Here is an 11688-nt window from a genome sequence, read left to right as displayed (position 1 = left end):
TTGAACGTTTAATACTCCATCAGGATGACCAACCAGAGAGAAATCAGATCAATCCATCCCTTATGACCCTTATCAGGGTCACAGGCAGCTGGACCTGATCCCAGATCCCAGAATGTCAAATATTTTCTGAAAATGACTGTAGCAGCAAAATAGGCAATCACATGTAAAGGATTACAGATCGATGGACTGGATTCAAATCATTAAGGAGATCACTGACATGGAAAGACTTTCTCACTGAGACTGAATAAAAATGTATACATAATAAAACAAAATGGAGATATAATATAATGTCATGTTATCATTGATATTTGTCAGTTTAAGAATTGAAGGGGTGGTGTGTTTCTTTCTTGTTTGTCCACTGTGTAAATGTTGTTATGTGCCTTTCCCCCACTGTATACTGTACACACTGTTTCATTCTAGATGTGTAATGCTTCTCTAATGGTAATCCTGAATGTGAAGATCAATATTTCTGCACAGCAACACCGTTTGATGTACTGTGCTGTTACCTGTTAGTTTTCTGTCAAATATTTAAAACAAAGTAAGTGATACAAAAGATAAATATTTTTAGGGACAAAGAGATAAATTCAGTGAATTTTCTACTGAGCTCTGAATCCTTGGCAGGTGTTAAAGTGCACATGTAAAGGACTAGTTAGGGTTTTGTATAATGAGCCACGACACAGAAAAATATCCCACAATTCAAGTCAAAATGGCACTGTGAATTACATTCAGATTCAGATTCACAACTCTAAAAAGCAAAGATCAACATATATGGGGCATAATAGGAATATAACATTTATTTAAAACGACTGATGTCTGAAATGTCTGTTTATTAGCCTGACAGCAGAAGGAACAGTTTTGTATAAGGGGCATATTATAACACTGGCCTGAAAACAATACAGTGAAGTCGCTGGATACAACACAATCTGATAATTCCTTTTGCTTGCAGGGTCACCGGTTTCTCACAGAGGGAGCACCCCTTACAGAAAAAACTTGAATTTCAATTTCACTTGAAGATCACAAAGCAGTCACCACATGGTCCAACATGTGGAGCTCAGTGGAAATAATGGCACACGATTTGACATAGACTTCACACACTGTACCACGAAAATGTTCCAAAACTACGTTTCCCATGTGGAAGGTGTGTTTAATATGTGAAAAATTCATACATAATAAAACAAAGTCGAAATGGAGAACAAGTTTAAGAATTAAAGGGGTGGTGTGTTTCTGTGCCTTTGAATTACACTCCATTACATGTGTTCCACATGTTTCACATGTAATTCTGCACATGTGAAATTCATATGTTTTTACATCAAATAGTATAAACATGAAATTAGTTAAGCTTCTGCGTTAAGTGGATTCTTTCAAAATTTGACCTGATGTGACCACTGAGTGTTGACAATTTGAATGTCATCACCACACAACATCTTTTTTGGATCGATTGATTGAAGTTTATTTCGATAACATTTAAACATAAAACTACATATTCGAAAAGGAGTGAGAATAAAAATAACTTATGAACTCCTACCCCTTCTCTTTAAATAATGAATGACAATACCACGCTTCCTTGTTTGTTACTATAATGAAAATGTTCATTGTCAATGAAAAAAATTCCTATGGCGACTATTTTATTTTCTAATGTATTTAAAGGTCCAGAATATAATATCCATAACTCTGTTTTCATTAACAGACTTTATATCCACAGACGCAGCAGCTCCTCTTCTGTTAAACCTCCATGTTTCTACAGCAGATAAACTACACACTGGCTCTCAATAGGGCCTTTAGTGTTTTTCACGTATCACGCCACTGTAATTTCTTCTTCACTCTTGGAACGTGAGGGCAAGGTGAGTACTTTGCAATTAGCCACTAGACCACTAGATGCCACTAAAACCTTTACAGTGGACCTTTAACTAAGCCACATGAAAACATATATATATATATATATTTCTGTGAAGTTTTTGATTTCAAATCAAAAGCATTTCCTGTGTGTAATATTTGTTAATGAGCTATACTGATATATGATGAACAACTGCAGCTTCATGACAATAACTGATACACACATTCAAATATAATATGAAGCTCAGTGAGCTGTTGCGTGTCTTTAAGAGGAACCGTGGTAAACACACAACAGGAAACTGTTGATTAACCAGATTTCATCAAGACAATTTGCATCACATCAGCAGACAATTCTGACAAATCACATCACTTCCTGTCTGAAAGCTCTATGAAGGATTTGGAAAAAACATGTCATGTGTGAAGTTCATGTTTGTACAAAAAACACTCATCACCAATCATCAATCATCAATCATCACGCCTGTATAATTCATATTTCACATGTGAAGTAAGTTTTCATATGTGATGTCTTTTGTTTCACACATGAAATATTTGAAAGGTTTCTGTGCTCACACTACTTTTCATTAATGGTTAACTGTTTGGGTGTGCTCTTTGTCACTGTGCTGTTCAAACACAGAAAGGTTGCATTGGACCTATTTCAGGTTGTGTGTGTGTGTGTGTGTGTGTGTGTGTGTGTGTTGTTAGGTGGTGTAATATCAACATAACATTGCCTTTAGGGGAAGTTAGTGGTTGGAGAGATGATGGAAGTTGACAAATGACACAAGATGTTCAGTCTTTGATGCTTTTTAAAGTCTGTACTTTAAACGTGCCCAAGTCTTTGGTGAGGATGGACACATCACCAGTTGCACCATAGCTGACACCCTTATTGCACAGTGTGCCTCATTGCCGTTTTTTGCTATGCAGATTCATAGAGCCCTGCAGCCAGCAGGGGGCCTCCAACCTGCAAATTCAACCTCAATATATTTTGGGAGAAATAAAAGTACTCTCTTTGTTTGGAGCCAGGAAAACCAACTCATTTGTTGTGTGAAGCACAATATATTGATAATTAATATTTTTTGAGTAGTTTTTTTTTAAGAGGAGGATAATGGAAACATAAGACCATACATTAATATGAATGCTGGTGCATTGTATTTATTTATTTATTTTTTACTGTTCTGGTTGGTGGAGAGTTTTCATGTCACCTTGTTTTCAAAGTTGACATTGCACTCTTACATGCACTCTACTTGTGTTCCTCTTAAAATGTAACAGACTGTTGCATCGCCACAGATCATCTGAAAAGGTTAGGAAGCTCTCCTTCAGAATCTGACTAAATAGGGGCCCCCAAACTGCTACAAACGGCCATGGTGTGCCTCATACTGCACACAGAATACAATCTTCAGATGTACTCATGTTTGGAAAATACAGTGAGTTTCATTTTCTGTTGCTCCAGTCATAGCTGGGTTTAAACAGAGCCCCATAAACTACCATCTGCAAAAACTGACCTGACCACAGCCATAGCGGGGAGGTCATGACAACCAACAACATTTCAAGAACACAGCCAGCAGTCTGTACAAAGCCAAGACATGGCCAGCTTCTGATCTGAGATCTCTAACACTGGGTGAGGAGCAATCAGTGGAGAAAAAAAAGGGGGATGTGTATCTGTCTATATATTGTGTAATTCGTATCAAAAGTGAACTATGGGTGTATTTACACTGTGGATTGAACCCGTTTGGACAGTTGTAGGTTCAATAGTGTTTACCAGACTGAGCGGGGCTGAGGATGAGACATATTTACTGACCAAAGGTCTGTACAGTGATAGGGCAAGAAGAGAGAAACACAGACAGGAGGGAGGACAGACTAAAGACTAAAAGAAAGGTCATGAATTATCTGCTTAAGTAGAAGAAAGACAGATTCGTTACTGAATGATATTCTCAAGCTGCTGTGCAGTCTGATTCTCAAACATTATGCTCCATGTACGATGATTAAACATGCAGAATCAGAGCCTGTGCACGTGTACGTGTTCCTACACATACTTTATTAACAACATTTCAAGTCTTTCATCATCATAATTAATCAAAATAATTCTAAACTTGTGTGAACAACAGCTTCACAAGCATAGTTAAAGGCTTAAATGACAGAAAATTGTAGAAAAAAAACTGTTAAAACAAAGTGCAAAGTTCAAATAATCAAACATGAACACAGAAAACTGTGTTTACTGGCTGGTTGATAAGATGAATGTCTGGGTGGAGTGATACGTTAAGGGAAGGCTCATCTGTCCACAGGGACATGAAAACACACTGCTGGTGTTTTTACAACTCTCACTGTGACTCTTTGAGTTCACAGGATCACAGTAAGATGGTCGATTGTTTCAAGCAGGGCAAACGTCCGACCTGGTATATCCGAGTGTGGCACATGGACGGACACTCTGGTTGAGGGTTATTGTTCTTCAGCCGTTCTTCAAATCTTCTCCTGGCATCCCTGAGGTCTCCTGAAGAACTGGCTGTTAGTTATCAATGTCTAACTAAAGAAAATCTATAGAACTGTAGAAAAGAGGTGACACAGTAAACTGTCCCATGTCTAGATCCAGTCTCAACCCAAAAACACTTAGCAGCATCAGAAGATTTGGCTCATACACTTGTAAACGTAACTTGTACAAACAGTAAGCATATACTAGCAAAATTAAAATAGATTGAATAAATCAATTAAAAATCTATTAAATTACATTCAAATAGTCAAACGATGTGGAAAGTTGTCTTTCTTTTTAAGATGAGGATATTTCACGACTGCTTACGAAGCTGGATGTAGTTTTATGCTAGCCTAGCAAAAAAACTGGAGGGAAACAAATAGCCGGGTTCTCTCTCCAAAGTCAATAAAACATCCCCGAACGCCTCTAAAGGTTTATAATTTATGTATCTTCTTTGTTTAACCTATACATGAACAGAACAAGCATTACACGCTGCAGAACCTCTCTGCAGCTTGACTCACAACTTTCACTACATTGATTCACGAAATGATTGTTTTTACATTTCTTTTTGTGTACTCATACAACATGTTAACAAGCCTTCAGGGATTAGTTTTTCTTCTTCATTTAAAGAGCCAAGCTAGTGGTTTCCACCTAGCCTTTATACTAAGATAGACTAACATCCAGCACCCAGACAATGATTAATGACAGATTTCAAAGACAATGTAACAAGGAAAATAGTTAGCAGGCAAACATCATGTAAACACAAAGTCCACAAAGTGCTGCAGCACAGACAGCTTTCTTGATACAGACTTGCACAATCAATCCTCAAGAGTTAAAGATTTCAGAAATGGCCACCAGATAGCTTATTGAGGCGTTTGATCCAGAGTATAAAAAACATCTGTTGGTGTGCATGATCCAAGGGGCCACATTCCATTCATCATCCCTCTGGCAATTGTTCGACCTCCACTTGCTCCATGATCTAGAGGCCATCAGTGACAGCGATGTCACCTGTTGGGTGGTCGGCAATCTGCTGCAGGAGATTCTCTGATTGAAGCAGCTGTTTGGTCCAGTCCTGGCACACCTGTTCTATTTCTGGCCCCTCGCCTCCATATTCTGGAGGCAAGACGTGCGGTGAGAAGAAGTCACTCAAAGTTTCCTGGAAATCTGCACCGTGCATGTGGATCTGCAGTGGGGAAGAGGAAACATGATTATAAAAGTATGTTTCAAAGCATTTCTATTTTTTATTTCTATGTGAGTATAACAACTGAGATGGGTATCATCAGTGTGTGTGATGAACATGATGCAGACCCTCTGTTTAATCTTATCTGGCAGGAAGGGACGGATCATGGAGAAGACCGGCCGGAAGAACATCGGCTCATTGACCAGATGTATTCCTCTGACTTTCAGTGGAAAAGAGTCCTAAACACACGCACATACAAAGACAACAAACAAGCTGACAATTTTGCTCAACCAATCAGGTCTATAAAACAAAACAAAACATTAAACCCTCCACAACATCGGAGTTTAAAAAAAAAAAAGGGTCGTGCAATGGAACAAGCAGCTAACTGCAACATCACACTCCATGTATCCTGACTGTGGCACAACACGCTGTCATAATGGGAAGACCTCAAATTCTTCCATTTCTGCTAGAACCTGTTCTAAAGTGTTGGGTATCATTTGCATAACAATAAAAATGTTACTGTGGATGAAGCATAGCAACATAGCATGTGAAGATAGCACATAGTAAGAGATGTATTTACAGTAAAGCCGACATGATCAGGAAGGTGATCGCAGGCTTACCGAAAGTACAGAGGATATCTTTCTGGCAAGGGAAGGGGTAATCTGCAGGGCGTGGCCTAGAGTCCACCCCTGCAGGTCAAATATGGCCTTCAGACCCCGCCTCTGTGTCTCTGTCTCCATGGAGATGATCTCTGACGTCATCAGGCTGACCCTGAACACCTGGAAGGCCGACCAGTCTTTTGGATTCCACTGCGCTGCAGACAGACATCAGGGACATGTCACTGTACTTTCATGGACTTTCAAGAGACTGTTTTGACTGTTTTGATAAGATTATAGCTCTACAAAGGTATAAACAGGAAAAATCTCTTTTTTCATTCAAATGAATGGGCACCATTTTGCCATCCAGTATCCAGTTCTTGATTGAGCAAAATGATAACTCATTTGGAGTTGTCTACTTGATGATTGTAAGTCTTACATTCACTTTCCTTTTAGCCCTGGTTTGGTATCCACCAACTCATAAAGAAACATCTGCCTCTTTAGCTGATAAATGCTCCACCATGTTCACCAGCTAGTCATTGACTTTGTCTGAATTCTGGTGTTAGGCAGGTTGGCTTATCAGAGTTATTATCTTTTTCAATGTTTCCTGCTGTTGCTAGAAATCAGGTTGATGAAACCTGTTGATTGTAAGACCATAACAATGAGCTAAAATAGGCCTTAACCAGTACAATGATAATTCTATTTACCAACTTTTTTTTTTATATTAAAAATGATCAGTGCAGCTTCTTGGATATACTATACTATGAATGAATGAAGTTTAGTAGAGTGCCTTCAGACCTTCAGATCATTTGAAATTATATATTGTAATTGTAAAGACTAGTATGTTGAACTTAAATGTTTTATGAAGGGGCGGCAGTAGCTCAGTCCATTGGGAACCGGAGGGTGGCTGGCTCAAGTCCGCATGGACCAAATATGGAAGGTGGACTGGTAGCTGGAGAGGTGCCAGTTCACCTCCTGGGCACTGCCGAGGTGCCCTTGAGCAAGGCCACCTCCTCCCCAACTGCCCGCTGGGCGCTTCTCAGGGGGGCTGCCCATCACTCCACCATCTCTCTCCAGAATTGCATGTCTATGCCTTGTACTGCATGTGTGTGTGTGTATCTGGGTTAAAATGCATGTAAATAAAAAAGAGTGTAAAAAGGATTTCCCTGTTCGTGAAATTAATAAAGTATTTCTTCTTCTTCTCGAAATCAAACCCCATTTTGACGCCATTATCTTTGCAGCAATAGCCATTACATGTATTTACACTGACCTCTGTACAGTAGTTTTTATTGCCACTGCTTCCCAAAGAATGAGAGTATCACAGGAAACAATGCATGCATGTAATCCAGTTGTTCATGTGGGCACTGACTACTGTCTTAAGACCGACTTGAAAAGATGCCAACTCATTCTTTAACCCTCAGCCGCTGTTACAACAGAAACCACAGTTGCTAAATCCACCATGACTGAAGGATTTAAGTGACTTTAAGTGATTGTGTCTGGTCTTATGGTGTGTCTACATTAATGTGTTGTTTGTCTATGACTCTGTGAGGTTACAGCTGCATTATAAACCATAACTCTTTAGTTTTTTTTTGTGGTTTCCGGCTGCAGTTTCAGAAGTTTTCATGTTTTCAGTGACACACACACATATACTGACCAATCCTGTAGATGAGCACCCTGCTGCCAGTGTGGTCTCGCTGTGGGAGGGTGGTATGGTACGACGTGTTGAGGAGGCCGAGCACCGAGGAGGGCGACAGACAGGTGCTGATCTCTGGACTTTCTCTCCGCCACCGCTGGTAGTTCAACAAGAGCTACACAGGACACATGCAACATTCAGGGACATCAGGGAACTCATAGAAGTTATAGGATAGCTGAAACATCAGTGCATTAAAGAGGATATTTACAGAATATGTCAGAAATGGAACATAACATTCATAACTATGTTTTGTTTTCATTAGTGGTTAATCACTTGAAAATGAGAATGGTTATGTTTTTGTTAGATCAGAATGACACAGTGGCTTCTTGTGCATGTTATTTGCAGCCACTGTAGTTTCTCCTTCATAACATGAAGGAGAAGTGGAACTACACCACTAGATGGCACTAAACCCTCCACACTGGACCTTTAATCTGCTCTGTTATCTCTGTTGTGAGATGGACCAATACATAGAAATACAAACTCAGGCTGTTGTGTTGGAATAAAAGCAAATTCAAAGAACTATGGGAGTAGTTCAAGTCAGTTTCTATTGTGTTTGTGTAAATCAGTAATTCAAGTCACTGAGCTCAGACACACTTGGCTGAGCTCCAGCTGCTTTAGTAACATCCATCTCAACCTGCAGGTTCAGGAAAAAAAAAAAAAATCCAATAAAGATTTATTTCCAAATAAACAATCAGACATTCACTACTCACAAAAGGTTCAGGTTATTTGACTTTTGGGTGAAATTTATAGAAAATGTAAAAAGTTCATGCTTCAGTGAAAGTAGGACCTAATTTAATTAGAAGCGTGCAATGGTACGTCTTCATCTCAAACTACTTACTGAAACAAAAAAAATGACAACAGTTGTGTGTATACCACAACAACAAAAATTCTGTGTCTCAGTAATTTGTCATGTGACCTTCGACTACAGCTCAACTAGACGTCTCATGCTGTTCACATCTACCGGATACTGGCTGACTGGCTGGAGAAAGTAATGTGATTCTGCTCCTTCACTGATGGATGTTGGGCACCATTTTTAAAGCCCCTTTAAGGGTTAAACAAAAGGCAACTCGACCAACTACTTGCCAACCAGGACAAAGTGCTGCACTGCTGCTCTGAACTCTGCTTGCAGGCTGAAAACAAATGAGTGCGAGGAGGCAGCAAACCAACAAATATAGATGAGATCCGTTAATGTATCAAACTTTGATATTTGTTAATAAAACAGTCAGTACTATACAGTTACCTACGGAGCCCCTAAAGGGACATGGAAGAAAAAAAAAAAGTTGAATTGAAGTTGATGTACTAAACAAACACAACAATGGATGGCTCATAGAGTTTGATTTTGAGATTGGCCTCAAATATAAAGACATTAAATCAGTGCTTGCCCGTAAACACTGTGGTAGCCGCTCACACGCTTTACCGTACAAACCGATGTATTCGGGCACTAGATTTTAGTGTAGATAGCGTTACCGCATCAACTCTTCCATGTCTCCTTAGGGGCCCCTTAGGGGCCCATAGTTACCCAAGCAGACTTTTTGAAGAACAGTGAGCCAGCATCGAAGTGAAGCAGCTAAAGGGAACTCAGCCATGTTTTCTTTTCTGATTTACACATGACATGTCAACATGGTTTCCATGAAGAAGGCCTATTGATTCAAAGCATGTAGTATCTCAATACACTGTCACCATTGTTCATAAACACAATGCACTTCACGAATGTTTCAGTTCATTGATGATCTGATGCATCAGATCTAGCAGACTCTCTCTGTGGGAGTATGCAGGGGCTTTGAAGTGTTTGGACTTTTAAAGCTGTGTGTGGAATAATGTCTGCTTACATAAGACATGCAATTATTCAGGATAAGTCATACTGTCTGTTCTCACACAATGTAACATCAAATCACACACCACCAACTATGTACACTTTTCACCATATGTTTGGATGTGAAATCTTTTTTCATTACATAAGCAGTAACTATAGCTGTTAAATGAGTGTAGTGTTAAAAGTAGACGGCAATATTACCTGAGTTGTAGTACAATGTAAGCGGCTTGAAGAAGAAGAAGACGAAGAACAATAACAATAATAACATGCATTTGATAGAGAGCCTGCAGGAACATAAAGATGAATCTACGTGTGTCTAAACTTTCATAAAGTCAGAGTTCCTCTGTTGTCCTCTCTGCTGTCTGTTGCAGTGATTTATTCTTCCAGCCGTTTACCTTCAGAGAGAGCTCCACGTCAAAGTCTCTGGCCCGAAGAAACTTCATGAGAAAGCCGTCGGAGAACGTCCTGACAGCGGACAGCTCGCCGGCCTGCAGCGCTCTCCGCCTCAGGCTGCTCACATACGGCCCGAGTAACTCCGACTCGTCCGGGAGGTCACTGAGCTGAGGCCCGTTCATGTCGCACCTAAGTCCGCTCAGATATTACTAACAGCGGGCTGCTGCTGGAGGGAGTGGAGGGGGAGAGAGAGAGAGAGAAAGAAAGAAAGAGAGAGAGAGAAAGAGAGAGAAAGAGAGAGAGAGAGAGAGAGAGAGAGCAGAAGTGTGAACCTGTTCAGTCACTGAAGGAATCTGCATAATGCGTCCACAAATACAAATATTATATATTATTTTGTGTCACTGACCTCCTAACATTTACTCAACATATAATAACATTCAGTATTCAGCGTTCTTCTGTTGTACTGAAGCAACTTCCACAAAAATGCGCCAACATCTCCCCCTGCTGGTCACCAGCAGCTACTGCGAACGCGTGGCCTCTGCCCCTGCAGTGGTTATTATCGTCTATATTTGCCAAAAAAGTGTGTGTGTGTTTACACAATGATAATATTCACTAACTTGAGAGCACAGAGCGCCGCAGCCTGATATGTGATGTAATGGTTAGAAGTGCAGTGTATTATTAGCAGTGAGGTCCAAAATATTTGGACAGTGAGAAACATTTTCATAATTATGGCACTGCACACCTCCACAGTGGATTTGAAATTAAATAACCGAGATTCTCAGATACTCAGAGATGAGTGGTGTTATTTTCTTGCATGTGTAAAATGGAGCCACTTCGACATGGGCCACCCTCCAGTCGGCCCCTCTGGACGTCTCCAAAATCTTGTCATGCTTCTTCAGGATCTTCCTGAAGCCTGTGACGTTCAGGTTCTACAGACACAGAGAGGGAGAGGGGAAGGCATTTCATGAGAGAACAATCAAACGTGTCAAAAGCAGCTGATCAAACTGAGCTGATGATGTGAAACAGGACCAAAGGCTCTGCATGTGGTACAGCTGGGTTCCACATCCTGCTGCAGCTGAGGAATATTATACTTCTAGAACTTAAAGGTGTTTTAATTGATTTGTTCTGGCTGCAAACAGCTTTGTCTTTAATGTTGTGTACAGTGATTTTAGCAGAGCTTTTTTGTAGTAGAGCAGTGAGAGTAAGGTAAAACAGCTGCAGGCAGTCCAAAACAATTAGCTAAAAGAGGCTAAACAGCCCTGTCCAGCTGAGAGGAAGTACAGTTAGTCATTCTTGTTGGTTAATCCACTTTTGGATCCACTGTGTGTGAGTTTTGTTGTCAGCATCACATCTACAGCAGCCAAAAAACAAACAAAAAACCCCAGATTAAATCAGTTGTTGACGACTCTGCAATCTGTGGGGGTGCAACTGAGTAAAAGTCAAAAAGTTTCAAACTTTAAATGTATTTATGCATTAAGGTCAACTTTTATCTTCCATTCAAACTGGATTTAAACCCTCTTAGCCAAAGGAGACACTTGACTGAATAAAAACACTGATGGAGACTGAATCGACTGCTTTGCTTTCATCGTTCACCTGTGGAAGGTTAGCCATCCTCTGCAGAGTTTGTTGTCTCATCTATACGGAAGCGTATTACATTCACAAAAAACAGACACCTTATCTCGTAATTACGAGATTGTCAACCGTAGTAAGACAGACAAC

At 40.1% G+C, this 11688-nt stretch overlaps 1 protein-coding gene across 1 annotated transcript; it reads right to left on the bottom strand.

Moving 5' to 3' along the window:
* Positions 1-3838: 3838 nt before the first annotated feature.
* ttpa (tocopherol (alpha) transfer protein) lies at positions 3839-10307 on the bottom strand. The gene is made up of 5 exons (XM_027283690.1): positions 9972-10307; positions 7725-7878; positions 6095-6288; positions 5603-5713; positions 3839-5477 (listed from the first exon to the last, which is right to left on the bottom strand). Exons 1-5 carry the CDS (start codon positions 10149-10151, stop codon positions 5274-5276), a joined length of 843 nt encoding a protein of 280 aa, XP_027139491.1. The 5' UTR covers positions 10152-10307; the 3' UTR covers positions 3839-5273.
* Between the last annotated feature and the right edge of the window lie 1381 nt (positions 10308-11688).

Source organism: Larimichthys crocea, chromosome X (assembly GCF_000972845.2).
Source record: "Larimichthys crocea isolate SSNF chromosome X, L_crocea_2.0, whole genome shotgun sequence".
NCBI lineage: Eukaryota > Metazoa > Chordata > Actinopteri > Sciaenidae > Larimichthys > Larimichthys crocea.
The sequence above is the reverse complement of the archived record's forward strand: the minus strand, read 5'-3'. Positions and strand labels throughout refer to the sequence as shown.